General features: G+C 44.2%; 1 protein-coding gene across 1 annotated transcript in view; it reads left to right on the top strand.

Annotated features, from left to right (window-relative positions):
- tnmd (tenomodulin) overlaps window positions 1-14990 on the top strand; it is an 88683-nt gene extending 73693 nt beyond the window's left edge. Inside the window, exons 5-7 of the mRNA XM_021561493.2 lie at window positions 762-924; window positions 1062-1168; window positions 13612-14990. Of these exons, the coding sequence (XP_021417168.2) occupies window positions 762-924; window positions 1062-1168; window positions 13612-13821 (480 nt within the window). The 3' untranslated portion in view covers window positions 13822-14990. The remainder of the gene's footprint in view (window positions 1-761; window positions 925-1061; window positions 1169-13611) is intronic.
- Window positions 14991-19632: the final 4642 nt, after the last annotated feature.

Genomic DNA, 19632 nt, shown 5'->3' with positions numbered 1-19632 from the left:
GTGCCTGCGGCCATGTAAGGCTGGGTGTGTTTGATACTCACTGTATATGTGTGTGTGTGTGTGTGTGTGTGTGTGTGTGTGTGTGTGTGTACTTGTTTTCCTACCTTATCAGGACTCCAATGTCCTAACAATTCACCCAAATGTCCTGACAAGGTAGGAAAACAATCACTTTTTTGAAAAGGCAGGACTTTCTTCATGTCCTGAATTTGTTCAAATGGTATTTTAAGCTTAAGGTTTGTTTTTAATTGTACATTTATTTAACTAGGCAAGTCAGTTAAGAACAACTTCTTATTTACAATGACAGCCTACCAAGGCCAAACCCAGGCTGGGCCAATTGTGCGCCGACCTATGGGACTCCCAATCACAGCCGGATGTGATCCTGCCTGGATTCAAACCAGGGACTGTAGTGACGCCTCTAGCACTGAGATGCAGTACCTTAGACACAGGGTTATGGTTAAAGGGATACCAGTTTGAAGGAAGTTAGTTAGTTAGACTTCTAGTTTTTGCGCTAACGCTAGTTAGGAATTGCGCAAGCGCTAGTTATCAATTTCCTTCCTTATCACTAAGGTTAGGGTTAAGGTTAGAGTTAGGGTTCGGGTTTTTGGGGTTCGGGTTAAGGTTAGGGTTAGGTTAAGGGTTAGGGGTTATGGAAAATACGATTTTTAATGGTCAAACATTTTTACTCCCCAAAGATTTCACGAAAATGAAGATGTTTGTGCATGTGTGCGTGTGTGCGTGCGTGTGTTTGCTTTCCCTGACAGGTGGTTGAGACAGAGGGCATAGACATGCAGGTGATGGAGGACTCCCAGGTGTGGGTGCCTGCCGAGGAGCCCATCGCTAATCCATCCTTCCTCCTCAACTCCAAGATCTGGGAGATATGCCAGGAGCTGCCCATCCACTGGATCCATCCCTCCCCCATGAGAGGTACAGGGCACCGGGGCCTCTCCAACCCTCTCCACCCCCTCCTTCACATCACTTCAAACAGGAAAAACAGACGTTTCTGCTGTGATCCAGTAAAGTACATCAACAGATGTTCTCTGTACTTCCTCCTTTTGGTGCAGATGCTGAGTTCCACGAGGTGGAGGATGAGGAGGACATACCTGATGCTGAGGTCAGAGGTAACCGCGTCGCTCGTGACGTCCTGGACCAGGTTCCTGTCAACGACTACGTATGTACTGTACTGGGGCTGCATCTGAAATGGCATCCTATTCCCTATATAGTGCACTAGGGCCAAAGTATTGCAGTACATAGGGCCTACCCAGCAACCCGGGAACATTTCCAGAACATTAGCTAAGATTCCCATTAAATTAGGGTTTTATTTAAAAAATAAAAATAAATGAAAGATCCTTGGAATGTTCTCCTAACATTCATTTAAATGTTGTGCATAACATCTGTAACAACCATTACAGAACCTTCCCCAAAGTTCTCATTAAGTTCCCAGGTAATGTACAGTAACGTTCCCAACACAATGTACCAGTAACGTTTTCCCAGCAAACGTTTTCCCAGCAAACCAAAATTGGTTCTGTGAAAGTTCCCAAAACATTTGTTAGGTCGCGGCAATTATTCTCATAACACAAAAACATTCCATTCTTGGTGATGGAATGATATGATGATATTGATATTTAAAAAAATATATATTTCACCTTTATTTAACCAGGTAGGCAAGTTGAGAACAAGTTCTCATTTACAACTGCGACCTGGCCAAGATAAAGCAAAGCAGTTCGACACATACAACAACACAGAGTTACACATGGAGTAAAACAAACATACAGTCAATAATACAGTAGAAACAAGTCTATATACGATGTGAGCAACTGAGGTGAGATAAGGGAGGTAAAGGCAAAAAAAAGGCCATGGTGTAAATACAATAAAGCAAGTAAAACACTGGAATGGTAGATTTGCGGTGGAAGAATGTGCAAAGTAGAAATACAAATAATGGGGTGCAAAGGAGCAAAATAAATAAATATAATAAATAAATACAGTAGGGAAAGAGGTAGTTGTTTGGGCTAAATTATAGGTGGGCTATGTACAGGTGCAGTAATCTGTGAGCTGCTCTGACAGCTGGTGCTTAAAGCTAGTGAGGGAGATAAGTGTTTCCAGTTTCAGAGATGTTTGTAGTTCGTTCCAGTCATTGGCAGCAGAGAACTGGAAGGAGAGGCGGCCAAAGAAATAATTGGTTTTGGGGGTGACCAGAGAGATATACCTGCTGGAGCGCGTGCTACAGGTGGGTGATGCTATGGTGACCATAGAGCTGAGATAAGGGGGGACTTTACCTAGCAGGGTCTTGTAGATGACATGGAGCCAGTGGGTTTGGCGACGAGTATGAAGCGAGGGCCAGCCAACGAGAGCGTACAGGTCGCAATGGTGGGTAGTATATGAGGCTTTGGTGACAAAACGGATGGCACTGTGATAGACCGCATCCAATTTGTTGAGTAGGGTATTGGAGGATATTTTGTAAATGACATCGCCGAAGTCGAGGATTGGTAGGATGGTCAGTTTTACAAGGGTATGTTTGGCAGCATGAGTGAAGGATGCTTTGTTGTGAAATAGGAAGCCAATTGTAGATTTAACTTTGGATTGGAGATGTTTGATGTGGTTCTGGAAGGAGAGTTTACAGTCTAACCAGACACCTAGGTATTTGTAGTTGTCCACGTATTCTAAGTCAGAGCCGTCCAGAGTAGTGATGTTGGACAGGTGGGCAGGTGCAGGCAGCGATCGGTTGAAGAGCATGCATTTAGTTTTACTTGTATTTAAGAGCAATTGGAGGCCACGGAAGTAGAGTTGTATGGCATTGAAGCTTGCCTGGAGGGTTGTTAACACAGTGTCCAAAGAAGGGCCAGAAGTATACAGAATGGTGTCGTCTGCGTAGAGGTGGATCAGAGACTCACCAGCAGCAAGAGCTTCATCATTGATGTATACAGAGAAGAGAGTCGGTCCAAGAATTGAACCCTGTGGCACCCCCATAGAGACTGCCAGAGGTCCAGACAACAGACCCTCTGATTTGACACACTGAACTCTATCAGAGAAGTAGTTGGTGAACCAGACGAGGCAATCATTTGAGAAACCAAGGCTGTTGAGTCTGCCGATGAGGATGTGGTGATTGACAGAGTCGAAAGCCTTGGCCAGATCAATGAATACTGCTGCACAGTAATGTTTCTTATGATGATGATATTGGCCCATTATTCTTTAAAAAAAATCTTCAAGCTCAGATAAGTTCATTGTTGATATTTGCTAGACAGACATTTTCAAGTGTTGCCCTAGATTTTCAAGCCAATTTACGTCAAAACTGTAACTAGGCTACTACTACATTCAATGGCGTCTTGGAAAGCAACTCCAGTGTGGATTTGGCCTTGGTGTTTTAGGTTATTAGCCTGCTGAAAGGTGAATTTGTCTCCAAGTGTATGTTGGAGTAACTACAATGTTGTTGACCCATACTCAGTTTTCTCCTATCACAACCATTAAATTCTGTAACTGTTTGAAAATCTCCATTGGTCTCATGGTGGAACTGAGTTAGGAAGGACGCCTGTATCTTTGTACTGCCTGGGTGTATTGATACTAGAGGTCGACCGATTATGATTTTTCAAAGCCGATACCGATACCGATTATTGGAGGACCAAAAAAAAAGCTGATACAGATTAATCGACTGATTTAATTATTTATTTATTTGTAATCATGACAATTAACAACAATACTGAATGAACACTTATTTTAACTTAATATAATACATCAATAAAATCAATTTAGCCTCAAATAAATAATGAAACGTGTTCAATTTGGTTTAAATAATGCAAAAACAAAGTGTTGGAGAAGAAAGTAAAAGTACAATATGTGCCATGTAAGAAAGCTAACGTTTAAGTTCCTTGCTCAGAACATGAGAACATATGAAAGCTGGTGGTTCCTTTTAACATGAGTCTTCAATATTCCCAGGTAAGAAGTTTTAGGTTGTAGGTATTATTAGAATTATAGGACTATTTCTCTCTATACCATTGGATGTTCTTACAGGCACTTTAGTATAGCCAGTGTAACAGTATAGCTTCTGTCCCTCTCCTCGCCCATACCTGGGCTCGAACCAGGAACTTCATCGACAACAGCCACCCTCGAAGCTTCGCTACCCATCGCTCCACAAAAGCCGTGGCACTTGCAGCACAAGGGGAACAACTACTTCAAGGTCTCAGAGCGAGTGACGTCACCGATTGAAACATTATTAGCGCGCACCCTGTTAACTAGCTAGCCATTTCACATCGGTTACACCAGCCTAATCTTGGGAGTTGATAGGCTTGAAGTCATAAACAGCTCAATGCTTGAAGCACATCAAAGAGCTGCTGGCAAACGCACGAAAGTGCTGTTTGAATGAATGCTTACGAGCCTGCTGCTGCCTACCACCGCTCAGTCAGACCGCTCTATCAAATATCAAATCATAGACTTAATTAGAACATAATAACACACGGAAATACGAGCCTTAGGTCATTAATATGGTAAAATCTGGAAACTATCATTTCAAAAACAAAATGTTTATTCTTTCAGTGAAATACGGAACCGTTCCGTATTTTATCTAACGGTTGGCATCCCTAAGTCTAAATATTGCTGTTACATTGTACAACCTTCAATGTTACATCATAATTATGTACAATTCTGGCAAATTAATTACGGTCTTTGTTAGGAAGAAATAGTCTTCATACAGTTCGCAACGAGCCAGGCGGCTCAAACTGCTGCATATACCCTGACTGAAGTGACACAATTTCCCTAATTGAAAGAAATTCATGTTAGCAGGCAATATTAACTAAATATGCAGGTTTAAAAATATATACTTGTGTAGGATTTTAAAGAAAGCCATTGATGTTTATGGTTAGGTACACATTGGTGAAACGACAGTGCTTTTTTCGCGCTTGTTAAATCATCACCCGTTTGGCGAAGTAGGCTGGGATTCGATGAGAAATTAACAGGCACCGCATCGATTATGTGCAACTCAGGACACGCTAGATAAACTAGTAATATCATCAACCATGTGTAGCTAACTACTGATTATGTTAAGATTCTTAAGATTCTTTATTATAAGATAAGTTTAATGTTAGCTAGCAACTTACCTTGGCTTCTTGCTGCACTCGGGTAACAGGTAGTCAGCCTGCCCGCAGGCTCCTCATGGAGTGCAATGTAAGGCAGGTGGTTAGAGCGTTGGACTAGTAACCGGAAGGTTGCAAGATCAAATCCCAGAGCTGACAAGGTAAAAATCTGTCGTTCTACCCTTGAACAAGGCAGTTAACCCACCTTTCATAGGCCGTCATTGGTGTCCAAAAATACTGATTACCGATTGTTATGATAACTTGAAATAGGCCCTAATTAATGTGCCATTCCGATGAATCGGTCGACCTCTAATTGATACACCATCCAAAGCATAATTAATAACTTCCTCATGCTCAAAAGGATATTCAGCTTCTGCTTTTAAAAGTTTTACACATCTACCAATAGGTTCCCTTCAATGCGATGCATTGAAAAACCTCCCTAGTCTTTGTGGTTGAATCTGTGTTTGAAATTCACTACTCGATTGAGGAACCATACAGATTCCACTTTTGTGTAGATCAGTGATACAACATCTCAATTTAATACATTTTAAATTCCGGCTGCAACACAACAAAATGTGGAAAAAGTAATTGGGTGTGAATACTTTCTAGTGCACTATATAGAGTATAAGCTGCCGTTTTGGATGCAAACCAACACCACACTAGGTGATACGAGCCACGGTGGTGCCTAGTTCTCCTTAATTTATTCCTGCAGAGAAATTGACTCTTGCTAATTGATGCTTAATTTCATAGCATAAAACAGACTTGTCTTGATGTACCACAGGGCATAGAAATTGCTCTATATATCTGTTTAAATGAACTTGCCTTGCTTAAGACTTTCTTAATGTCTCTACATTAATGGAGAGGAATATCTAGCCTTCAAAGGCAGCAACGTTTTCCCCACAGCCTCAGCCAGAGCCTTTTTTGCTTTCTTTTCGGGCAAAGGCAGGTAGCTAGCAGTCAGCTTGTACGAACGTCGTGCAAAACAGCACTCCTAAGGTCACTCATTACTGAATAGATACGCCACATTTATTAATCATGCCTTAATTATCATGGAAGGAAACAAAGAGGGAAGAGAACAAAATGCCATGTTTTTGTGCATGTGAGCGGCTTAGTGCTCCATGATTAGTTACCCTTGACACACACACATGCATACACACACGAACAGCAACACACACATCATGCACTCAAAGGTAAATGTACACACACACACACACACACACACACACACACACACACACATATATATATATATATATATATATATATATATAGTATAGACCACCCAGGCTGTCTAGGTAAGCATTAAAAAGCTCATTCCAGAAAAGGAAGAATGGTTTTGAGTTCTGAGGAACCAAGGGACAGACGGACACTCACCCATACACACACACATACATACACACACACACACACACACACACACACACACACACACACACACACACACACACACACACACACACACACACACACACACACACACACACAAACACAAACACAAACAAACATACAGCCATAATATTAACATTTATCAGGCTTGGCCCAGGAATACCTGCCTGCCTGCCTGCCTTCACTCTCCTCCCTTTTCTCTTCTCCTCTCCTCTCCTCTCCTCTTCTCTTCCTTCCCTCCTCCCCTCCTCCTCTCTTCCTTCCCCTCCTCCCTGCTCATCCTCTATGGTCCCAGCTGCAATGCTATGCAATTAAAGCACACCGGGAGATGAAACCCGCTCTCCTTTTGAAAATCAGCTAAGGCTCCAACCCGCCCATTCCAAGGCAACCGCTAGTCAATGTTTGTGGGCCCAGCAGATAACAAAGGCCTTTGTGACTGACGGAGGGGAGGTAGCAAGTTATAATTGGCAAGTCTGAAGTTGATGATGCCAGTGGATGAGTCTGAAGTTACTGTTGATGCCAGTGGGATGAGTCTGAAGTTACTGTTGATGCCAGTGGGATGAGTCTGAAGTTGCTGTTGATGCCAGTGGGATGAGTCTGAATATTCTGTTGATGCCAGTGGGATGAGTCTGAAGATGCTGTTGATGACAGTAGGATGAGTATGTAGATGCTGTTGATGCCAGTGGCATGAGTCTGAAGATGCTGTTGATGCCAGTGGCATGAGTCTGAATATGCTGTTGATGCCAGTGGGATGAGTCTGAAGATGCTGTTGATGCCAGTGGGATGAGTCTGAAGTTGCAGTTGATGCCAGTGGCATGAGTCTGAAGATGCTGTTGATGCCAGTGGGATGAGTCTGAAGATGCTGTTGATGACAGTAGGATGAGTCTGAAGATGCTGTTGATGCCAGTGGCATGAGTCTGAAGATGCTGTTGATGCCAGTGGCATGAGTCTGAAGATGCTGTTGATGCCAGTGAGATGAGTCTGAAGATACTGTTGATGCCAGTGGGATGAGTCTGAAGATACTGTTGATGCCAGTGGCATGAGTCTGAAGATGCTGTTGATGCCAGTGGCATGCATGAGTCTGAATATGCTGTTGATGCCAGTGGCATGAGTCTGAAGATGCTGTTGATGCCAGTGGCATGCATGAGTCTGAATATGCTGTTGATGACAGTGGGATGAGTCTGAATATGCTGTTGATGACAGTGGCATGAGTCTGAATATGCTGTTGATGCCAGTGGCATGAGTCTGAAGATGCTGTTGATGCCAGTGGGATGAGTCTGAAGATACTGTTGATGCCAGTGGCATGAGTCTGAAGATGCTGTTGATGCCAGTGGCATGCATGAGTCTGAATATGCTGTTGATGCCAGTGGCATGAGTCTGAAGATGCTGTTGATGCCAGTGGCATGCATGAGTCTGAATATGCTGTTGATGACAGTGGGATGAGTCTGAATATGCTGTTGATGACAGTGGCATGAGTCTGAAGATGCTGTTGATGCCAGTTGGATGAGTCTGAAGATGCTGTTGATGTTAGTGGCATGAGTCTGAAGATGCTGTTGATGCCAGTGGCATGAGTCTGAAGATGCTGTTGATGCCAGTGGCATGAGTCTGAAGATGCTGTTGATGCCAGTGGCATGCATGAGTCTGAAGATGCTGTTGATGCCAGTGGCATGAGTCTGAAGATGCTGTTGATGCCAGTGGCATGAGTCTGAAGATGCTGTTGATGCCAGTGGCATGAGTCTGAAGATGCTGTTGATGCCAGTGGCATGAGTCTGAAGATGCTGTTGATGACAGTGGCATGAGTCTGAAGATGCTGTTGATGACAGTGGGATGCCGACATAGACCGAGACCTTTTGTAGAGTGCTGATTCTGACCCCCGCACCCCTCCACCGGATCTGGCCTCCACCGTGGCCTTTCCTCTGACGGCCACTGGGGCCCCTGATGACGTATTTCGGCAGGTAATTTCGAAGCGACCTGACTAATAATCATTAACGCAGTGACAGAGGTGGGGAGATATATGGGGCCGACCTTTAGCCGCGGCTACCACGGAAGAGCCTTCGCACAGAGCTGCAGCAGCGGCCCTGGACAGCTCTCTGACTGAATAACTATCATCTGGCAGCGCTGGAGAAGCCACATCACTGTCCTTCACCTAGACGGGGAAAGGATAAGCCTTCAGATATGATTGGGAAGCAGGCCTCAGTCTGTCCAGCCGGCCACATAATTATATTGTAAACGTGTTTTGGCCGGTTGTGTCACAGATGTCGTCGGGAGAAAGAGAGGAGGACCAAAGCGCAGCATGGTAAGTGTTCATGATGATGTTTCATTAAAACTCACAACACTAAACAATAAATTACAACGTGAATTTACAAAACCGAAACAGTACCGTGTGGCCCAAACACTCACATGGAAACAAACACCCCCAAACCAAAAGTGAAACCCAGGCTACCCAAGTATGATTCTCAATCAGGGACAACAATTGACAGCTGCCTCTGATTGAGAACCATACTAGGTTGAACTCAAAAACCAACATAGAAAAACAAACATAGACTCCCCCCCCCCCCCCCCCCCCAAAGGTGCGGACTCCGGCCGCAAAACCTGAACCTATAGGGGAGGGTCTGGGTGGGCGTCTGTCCGCGGTGGCGGCTCTGGTGCGGGACGTGGACCCCACTTCACCATAGTTATTTTGTGCCTCTTAGCCCGCCTCCGTGGCCTCTTTAGAGCGGCGACCCTCGCCACCGACCTTGGACTGGGGACCCACGCCGAATGGATGGGAGATTCCGGCAGCGCCGGACAGGCGGGAGGCTGCGGTAGCGCCGGACAGGCGGGAGACTCTGGCGGCTCAGGACAGACGGGAGACTCTGGCAGCGCTGGGCAGGAGGAAGGCTCTGGCAGCGCTGGACAGGCGGGAGCACCTGTAGGGAGAAGACGGAGAGACAGCCTGGTGCAGGGGGCTGCCACCAGAGGGCTGGTGCGTGGAGGTGGCACCGGATAGACCGGACCGTGAAGGCGCACTGGAGCTCTTGAGCACCGAGCCTGCCCAACCTTACCTGGTTGAATGCTCCCCGTAGCCAGGCCAGTGCGGCGAGGTGGAATAGCCCGCACTGGGCTGTGCAGGCGAACCGGGGACACCATGCGTAAGGCTGGTGCCATGTACGCCGGCCCGAGGAGATGCACTGGAGACCAGATGCGCAGAGCCGGCTTCATGGCACCTGGCTCGATGCACACTCTAGCCCGGCGATACGGGGGGCTGGGATGTAGCCCACCGGGCTAAGCATGCGCACCGGGGACACTGTGCGCTCCACAGTAAGCACGGGAAGTTGGCGCAGGTCTCCTACCTGACTTCGCCACACTCCCCGTGTGCCTCCCCCAATACATTTTTGGGGCTGCCTCTCGGGCTTCCAGCCGCGCTGCCGTGCTGCCTTCTCATAACGCCGCCTCTCGGTTTTCACTGCCTCCAGCTCAGCCTTGGGTCGGCGATACTCTCCAGCTTGTGCCCATGGTCCCTTGCCGTCCAGAATCTCCTCCCATGTCCAGGAGTTCTGCGATTCCGGCCGCTGCTGCTGCCCGTTAGTTACCATACTGCTTGGTCCTTTCTTGGTGGGTGTTTCTGTCATGGATGTCGTAGGGAGAAAGAGAGGAGGACCAAAGCGCAGCGTGGTAAGTGTTCATGATGATGTTTCATTAAAACTCAGAACACTAAACAATAAATGACAACGTGAATTTACAAAACCGAAACAGTACCGTGTGGCCCAAACACTCACACGGAAACAAACACCCCCAAACCAAAAGTGAAACCCAGGCTACCTAAGTATGATTCTCAATCAGGGACAACAATTGACAGCTGCCTCTGATTGAGAACCATACTAGGCCGAACTCAAAAACCAACATAGAAAAGCAAACATAGACTGCCCACCCCAACTCACGCCCTGACCATACTAAAACAAAGACAAAAACAAACAAGCTAAGTTCAGAACGTGACAGGTTGGAGGTTGGGTGATTGGGTTGAGCCATAGTGTGACCCTGTAACAATGCCCAGGCCTCTTTGGCAGGCAAGGTTAGCATTGAAAAAAACAAGGATGCCCGGGCATGAGTGGAGGTTGGAGACCAAGGGTAAACAGAGGCTGTAAAGACCTCCTGTCCTCCCTGAGTGGGCAGTGATGGTTCACAGGAGACCAAGGGCGAACAGAGGCTGTAAATACCTCCTCTCCTCCCTGAACGAGGCTATGCCAAACTGTAAACACAGATACTTCCTGGGCCTATGTGGCACAGTTGGTAAGAGCCTGGCGTGTGGTGCTAGTGATGCCAAGGTCGACATACTGTACACCTACTAAAAATGTATCGAAGTCGCTCAGGATAAAAGCTTAGTGGCATATTTATAATATATTTCATATTATACTTCCCCTTGGCTTAACCATTACAGGTTTTGCCCTTGCCTGCATAATGAAGTTAATGTGGTTGATATAAGACGACACAACCAGCACTGGGAGTACAAGGCAGTGCCTTCTGCATCTCATACCTAGGGTGTGTCCTAAATGCCACCCTATTCCCTATGGGCCCTGTTCAAAAGTAATGCACTATATAGGGAACAGGGTTCCATTTAAGACGAATCCCAACACCTACAGTCATGTGACAGTATGAAATGGAAATGTTGTCCCTGGTGTTTTAATAGAATATCAAAGAGACTGTGATGATCAGCTCTGATATAGACGATTAAATAACAGCAACGAGGCTTGTGTGTTTCAAGCCACAAGGAGAACAGTAATCAGCGTGTGTAAAATAACACTCAGTAGTGTGGAAATTGAAGGAGTCGTCGCGGCTCGATTCGCTTCCTCATTATTGAATGACTGACTGAAAGTTTGACTTGACAGACTGATCAAATCTCTGATATGATGTTACGCGTGAGACGCGTTTCGGTGTGTGACCAAGTCAGATATCAGACAGAGCGCGAGGGTAATGACTTTTACCCTTCGTTAATGCCACTTGTTTGTGAGTGACGGCCCCAGATTTCCCACGGTGCCCCATTCCAATCACCCGCCGCCACATCCTGTTGAAGAAGGGAATTTGAAGCCAAAATGATTAATATGCGTGCTCCGTTTTTAAAAAGGATGCCTCTGATTAATTTGTCTCGGAGGTACAATGCCAATTGTCTGTTTGTTTTTGTAATCACCCATCATTTGAATAAATATATTTCCATTAATTTTCCCAAACTGAAGCTCTGGATTTGGATTTCATACCATCACAGTTTTAGCTGTGAGGCGGCTGATAAGATTATTGTCGGTTGCAGTGACAGCTTTTGTGTTTTCTCCATAATAGATTGTTGCCTTGCAGCTGATGACCCTAAACATGACTAACATCATCAATCAGCAATCGCCCACCAGCCATTGTCAGAGTCATAAATCAAAACACATTTTAAATATCACCCTTTTTTTTTTCCGAGGTGTTCGTCCTCCGTATTAGGAGTATGTAATGTTAGTACGTTTATCTGTCACAGCAGTTGTGATGATTGATTCGTGATTTGAATTCTACCTACTGCACTATTTGTTGTGTTTATAATATGCTGGCTCCAAAAATTCTGGGAGGGTGAATGTAGCTTAACTCCAGCCACAAACAGTGGAGTCAACAACATCTGTGAGACCGTAGACCATTTAGTGGCCTGTAAACTATTTCCTGTGCCTAATACTGCCTTTATAGGAAAGCCAAACAGCCTCCAGTCCACACTGCCCATAATTTACTGTAGAGGATTAATCAGAGTCAAAGTCGTGTTCCTATGTGCCCCAGCCCTTTGAAAGACTGGGGTGAAACAATGACCTCGCATTTTCAGTTCCCCCTCTCATTAGATGTATTTTTTATTTTTTTCTGCTGTTACGAAAGACTGACTCATAAGCAAAGCTGCATGGCCGCTTCTCCAAGAAGTAAATTCCAAAAGGGGGACAATTGGTCTCTTTCATCAAAGCTATTTAACCAGACAGTGCTGAATTGTCTGTGAAGATTCACTCAGATTCACTCGCTGCAGGAGATTGAAAACGTGGCCGAATGTATTTGTGCCGCTCTGAGACGGGTTTCTGCTGCCGCCGACCACAACTAGGGGCGGAGAGTTAACTGGCACTTCTCTGAACCCAATTCAGAGTCTCCCTGGATCAAAGGCATGGCACTCAGCCCTACCACCGTCTGGAGAGGGCATGCGCCCGGCCGACCGGCACAATGGAAAAACCCAAGGGCCATTAATTCTACCCAATTTACCTTTCGTTTGGCTTTCATTTGGCCCTTATATAAATTCACACCCAGTCGGCACGAGCAAATAAAAAGATCCTTGTTCGGCGATCATTACTCGGCTAATTGCTTTAGGAATGTGCCATCCACTTAAAGTCAAGGTCAGGGGGAGTGCGCCCACAGAGAGCCTCTAATTTGTAGTCTCTAATGGAGGAGTGGCGGCCATTTTGACTCAGCTCGCGTGGGTCGCTGCGGGGGGGGGGGGGGGGAGGTCAGAGATGAAAGAAATAGTGCAATTATCCCGGTAACCGGCAGTGTCAGAGTCACTTTGATTGAAGATAGCCCTGGGAGAAAGGAGCCGAGGACTCTGGGATGTGAGATGGAGCACGGTGAAGCTAAGAGTAATACTACTACTAACATAACTTTCCAATGCTATCTTGATCCCTGTGTCACAGTCGATGGTGGAAACATTTTGCCCATTTGTTTCCTTAGACATCCATTTTAATCTTTCTCTTCTGTTTAGCTGCTTCTACATATATTTTTCTGACCCACAACCGAAGCGAGGACATCAATTCACCCAATCCAATCCGCTGTCTGACTGTCCCTGACGTGTCCCTGACGTGTGTGTACTTTAAAGGAAATACAATTGGTCTCCTTTTCTTTTCCGTGTGAGTGAGCTGGTACTCACTCACAGGGAAAAGAAAAGGAGACCAATTGCATTTCCTTTAAAGTACACACACGTCACTGAACAGAGAAAGATCAAGTAAAAAAAAAGAGAAACATTTAGCTATCACAGAAAAAATAAACCTTTCCAGTGAGGTGTAAGCAATCCATCCCATCTATACTTCAAATTAAACTCAATATCTCTGTCTCTGGCTTCCTTTGTGTGGATCACCTGTCCTTTAAAGCACCTAACTTCTTTCCTTCCTCTCATCGACTTGCCGTTTGTCCTTCACAGAGAGACATTGGAGTTGAGCTGGATAACCGTCTGGATGATCATGGCTACTGCTGCCAGCACTGTCGTCGTGGTTACCGCTACTGCCAGCGCTACTACGAGCCTCTGGGGGGGTTCAACCCCTACCCCTACTACTACCAAGGAGGACGTGTCATCTGTCAGATCATCATGCCCTGCAACTGGTGGATAGCCCGTATGCTTGGGAGGATCTGATTGGATAGTGGAACTGGATTCAACTATGTTTCAGCACAAATGACAGGTGCATTCATTTAAGGCTGTATTTACACTGCAGTAGGCTTAGTGTCTCAGCAACCGCAAAGAGACTTTAGTGCATGCCAGAATTTGTATTAACTCTAAGCAAGAGTAAGTGACATTTTGCTTTTGTGAACGCTTGGTAGAGTGTAAACCCAGCCTAGGCCCATTATCTTTGAAAATAATCAAATCTACTGTCAGTCTCTCAAAAGTCTAAATGGGAATTTTGGGAGCATCTTGGTGATTTCTCTAAAAGGCCTTGATGTGTCATCGGTGTGCTGAAGTGCAATTTTTCTTTCAACGTGTATTAAATCTTTTTTTAAGAATTTGTAACAGTAGCTAAAGAGCTAGTTTTGGCCGTTTCTCACGGTGCTGCATTTCTTTCTCATTTCATTTCCTTCTTAATCTTTTTTATGAGTGGCGTGTAACCGACTTTCTCTTGCTGTGTGGAGCAGACCTATGTTCAAATAGTATTTGATTTCTTTCAAATACTTTGAGCTTTTGCACAAGACAAACACTGCTAAAGTATTTGAAAGAAAACAAATACTATTTGAACCCACGTCTGCTATGGCCTATGACAACCAACAATGTATTTTATGTAGAACATACTGAAGTGCTGTAGCCTGCTCACTCTGTCAAGAGCATTTAACCCTTTCTAGACTAAAAAAAAAATATGTCCTATTTTTTGTGAATGATCTGTTTTGACTATTGTTTACTACAATTAGCATGTTTAACTTAAAATATATATGTATTGATGAGGAGGTATATAAACAAAAAAACGATCAGAATGAGTCGACTAATTATAATAAAGCAGCGGCTATAGATATGCTTAATTCTTTTAATTCAACTTGCCAATCTTTATTTGATGTAAAGTCATTATTGTTATTTTAAGCAGCATTGTTTTAACTGTAATGGCTGTAAATTACATAATTATGCCACAGCTCAATTACCATTATGTAATGTAATCTGCACATTTTTCTCCGTTGCTCAATAGCTCACAGTAATCATGCTCTGAACAGTGATTCTACTGGAATAGATAGGCCTACAACCACAAGAGATACTGTATGATGGCTTGACATGCTTAAGTTATTATCAATTACATGCAATTAAAATGTATTTTGATACTAAAATACATCTAATGCTACTCATATCAAGATAAAGAACTGACTCCTTGTGAGTCTTAATTTGCATTCAAAGTTGCTATAGCAATGCGGCATCCATATTAGGACGTTTTGTCTGATAACTAATATAATGGTTTCACCTGACAACTGAGGAACTTCCTAATATGGATGCCATATTCAGGTTTCTACTGGCTGAAATTCCAACATTGGTGGAAAATAGTCCAATACCGTACATTCAAATGGTCCAATGCTGCAGTTCACACATCTATTAACCTTTGAGGGTCAATCTATGACATGTCCTGACTCCAAAATGTATTGATTAAGTCATATGCCACTTTGCTTCAAAAGACATTATACACCCTGTTCATAATGTTCTATGAAAGTAGTTATAGATGTTTATGAGCACGGTTATTAGAACAGATGTTGTTATTATGTATCATATAGGTTGTTCATAAGAAGTGTTACTAATATCCTTCCTCGAAAAAAAACCTAAATAGATGCTCTTTAACCAAAGCAACAAAAGAGGTAAAAAGACATGAGAAAAGATAGAGCCGGTTTCACTTTGATTCATGTTGGTTTGAAGTACATCCAATTTCTCTGTACCCTCCCTCCAAGTGATGTACCCTCCCAGTAATGTTGCATGAAACATACTGTAGGTTCTCTACATTTAGAAGAAGAAGAGAAGGTTAAAAAAACAATCGACCTCAAAAAGGTCAAACATTTCGCGAAAATAAGCAAATTGACTGTGTCTGTCTTAAGTCTAAACTCAACTTCATTACTTATGTTAATGTATTAATTAACAGGCGGAAGTAAAGAACTGAAGTTCAAGCTGCAAACACATTGTATTTTCAAATCAATAATGTCAATGGCCAAGGGCAACATGTCGAGTAAAAATATTGTCAGGCGTTAACAAATGCAATAATTGCAAACATACTTCAAATGTGCCGACAGGCTGCTCCGCCATGCCCCAAGGCGGTTCTGAAAATAATATACAATTTGTGTTGATATGTATTTTGTTCTGCCTGTATTTTTCCCTTATCACGTCATGCTGCTGTGTGCATTGAAGCTGACACAATCAGTATACTGTAGCAACAGACATGGCAAAACGATGGAAAGAGAATGGGAGGGAGAGAGGGAGCAGGAGAGGGAGACAGAGAGACAGAGAAAGTCAAACAGACGATGGACTGACTGTGTATAGAAATGGTTAGGTTATCTGAGCCCTAGTATTATGTTTGATCTTATTAGGATATTATGTTTGATAACCAGCGGTCTCATGCATTGTCAATCCTACAATGTTTCCCAGGAGATTCAGGCTTGGCTATTGTGTGGTTGTGAGAGTAAATTGCCCATGGGAGCCTTGAGAGTAATTTTGAATTTTGAATTTCCACCTCACTCTGACGGTGGAATGTGATACAGATATTACAGCAATTGTGTTACTGAGAACATTTCACGCCTTCTTGAGAGTCTTGGCCAGTGAGTAGAGACGAAGGAAGTCAATCTGTATAATATCCACCTGATAATGTATTCTACTGTTGTTCCCCTCCCCTCATAATAGAGGATTTCTGAAGGTAAAAGGTGACAGGCGAAAGTTGTTCTGTTAGACAATGATTTGATATGATTTCCCCACTAATGATTGGTGGGTGTATCAATATCAAGTTGGCCCATAACTGTCAAATTTGCCATGAATTAAATCTCAATTGTTCTCCATCTGTAATGCCATGAGAGCAATAGATTCTGATTAGTACTCGATTCGTGAGTAATTCATTTTTTTAATAGTTAGGAGACTGAGGACAATCGTTGTGTGGATGTTGAAATGGGAATTGTCCAATTTGTGAGTAGGTGTATCTTTCCTCAACAAACCCTATCCAGATGACTACAAGCTACACATTCAAATCTGTATCCATGACCCCACTCAGAGTAAACACCAGAATCTGTAGTTTCAAAGGTAAATCCCTCATGTCCACGTTCCTCATGTCAATTATTCAGCATCTAGGAAAAAAATCCCTGGAAGCATTGTGTTGAGCAGAGCAGGCGTGCAAAAGAGAAACAGTGCTGCAGGATCCATACTGCAGCAATTGGACCATGAAGGCCTGATTCACGCAGTCTCCTCTGAACAGTTGATGTTGAGATGTGTCTGTTACTTGAACTCTGTGAAGCATTTATTTGGGCTGCAATTTCTGAGGCTCGTAACTCTAATGAACTTATCCTCTGCAGCAGAGGTAACTCTGGGTCTTCCTTTCCTGTGGCGGTCCTCATGAGAGCCAATTTCATCATAGCGCTTGATGGTTTTTGCGAGTGCACTTGAAGAACCGCTAAAAGTTCTTGAAGTTTTCCGTATTGACTGACCTTCATGTCTTAAAGTAATGATGGACTGTCATTTTTCTTTGCTTATTTGAGCAGTTCTTGCCATAATATGGACAGTCTTTTACCAAATAGGACTATCTTCTGTATACCCCCTTACTTTGTCACAACACAACTGATTGGCTCAAATACATGAACTTTTATGAAGGCACATCTGTCACCTCATGAAGCTGGTTGAGAGAACGCCAAGAGTGTGCAAAGCTGTCATCAAGGCAAAGGGTGGCTATAAGAAGAATCTCAAATATAAAATATATTTTGATTTGTTTAACTTTTTTTGGTTACTACATGATTCCATATGTGTTATTTTATAGTTGTGATGTCTTCACTATTATTCTACAAAGTAGAAAACAGTAAAAAAATATATAAAGAAAAACCCTTGAATGAGTAGGTGTTCAAAAACTTTTGACCGGTAGTGTACACTTGTGAATTCACTTTTGTTACCACATCAAAACTGCAGTGTCATTTACCCTTCTATGAGTGAGGGGAGAGACATATTTGGCTTGTCAGGTGGATAGTGTTACAGATGTATTGCTACTGCCATCTTGTGGTCTCATGACAGAATGGCCATTTTGAGACTGATCTCCACCAGTGTCGCGTTATGATTACCTGCAGGGGCCCTATGCTTTAAGGTTTAACTTGTCAGCTTGAGTACGTAAATGCCTTTCTTTGCTATTTCTAACTCAAACTTTGAATCATCTGTCAAATTCAAATAACAGCACATATCAACATCTATGGAGAGAGCCTCTCCTTTGAAAATCTTTTAATATATTCAGAGCCCAGTGGTCACTCAGATGGTCAAATTACAGTTGAGGTGGGTTGCTAGGCAGAGCACAGTGCATGGCAGTAGTACTGCTAGGCCATGAGACAACAGACAAACGCTATTATGCTTAGGCTGTGTTGTGGGGTCAGTGTACATGGTCCATGATGCACTGAAGGCCTGATGTTTGAATAATCTCTCCGCCATGGTTCCCGACACAGGCTGGAGGCTCTACCGTGTCAGCCGTCATCCTTCAACAGCTCCTCGCTCTGCGTGAGAGAGGCATGTGGAGCGGCACGGCAGTAAACACTCACTAGCGCGAGCTAGGTCGTCTCACACTGTGTCACTGGCTGCAGGCGACGCAGGAAATAGACCTCTCCCCTCCCAGGTTCCGGATGGACTGGGCTGCCTGGCTTTCTCTCCGGGCTCGCTGACTCACTGCCGCGCACGCACGCACACACACACACACACACAGAAGCTCGTCTTTCATTAGCTTTATAATCCCACTAGCATCTTGCTGGCTTTAAAGTCCAGACACCACAGGTCTATTCAGGTGGAGTGAAAAGGTAGTTAGCATCTCACTGCGTGATACAGCATGAAACAAAAATGGAGACGGTTTTGAAATATTACATCGATATGGACAAGGACAAAGGTCCATCGGCGAAGGCTTATGCAGTCATTGTTGGTGACAGGAAGTGGTATTGTGGCAGTTTTTCTGTGTTGTTTGGTGTGGTAACCCTATGGCGTTGCAGGAGTGTGTGGTCCGCAGCTGTGTGGGGAGAGGGGTGGGTGTCGTGCATGGAGTGTTGGGGGGGGGGGGGGTTGTGTACTGCAGCCAAACCCATCTGTCAGCTCTCTCAGCAGACCCCCACCCGAGGCTCACTCAATCCCAGCCAATGTACACCCCCCTCCCTTCCCTTCTCCCCTACTCTCAACCCACTGCTCAGGCTGCTCCGTACAGTAGGTCACAGCAGTGACAACAGCCTCCACTGTCCCCCAGCACGACTGGACTAATGTATTAATCTGCCTACGGCAACTGGAAGACGACTCCGAGGTACGGTCCAATCAGTCTCTTTGGCCTGCTAAAGGCTTCATTCCAGTAGAAATGCCTTTTCTTCTCCTGTTCTTCAAATCCCATGTTGCAGATTGTACACAGCAATATTGCTCTCTAACTTCAAAGCTTGGAGCTACTTCAATACCATTATGTGTACAATAAAAGCCCATAAGTAGCCCTTTAGAAACCAGCAGCACAGCTGCTTCTGCTATTATCTAGAACAGACTGGTTTGTCTGTCTGTCTCCTGAGCACGATTCGTAGCGTCAGTTGCACCAATGAACAGCTTATTCTTGCTCAAATCTCAATTGTTGCCAGTTTGTTTCATGTAGACATATTGTAGTCGTTGCTGTCGTTTTTTCCCCGCTGCAGTAGGACTAGCAGGCCCACAGTTTTCTGTTGTTTTTACAGCAACAGACGTGGAAGAAGGACATATGGCTGGAAACATCCTGACCCTCATCAGAGCCCTCTTTAGGCACGA

The sequence above is a fragment of the Oncorhynchus mykiss genome, chromosome 14, assembly GCF_013265735.2.
Source record: "Oncorhynchus mykiss isolate Arlee chromosome 14, USDA_OmykA_1.1, whole genome shotgun sequence".
Classification (NCBI taxonomy): domain Eukaryota; kingdom Metazoa; phylum Chordata; class Actinopteri; order Salmoniformes; family Salmonidae; genus Oncorhynchus; species Oncorhynchus mykiss.
The sequence above is the reverse complement of the archived record's forward strand: the minus strand, read 5'-3'. Positions and strand labels throughout refer to the sequence as shown.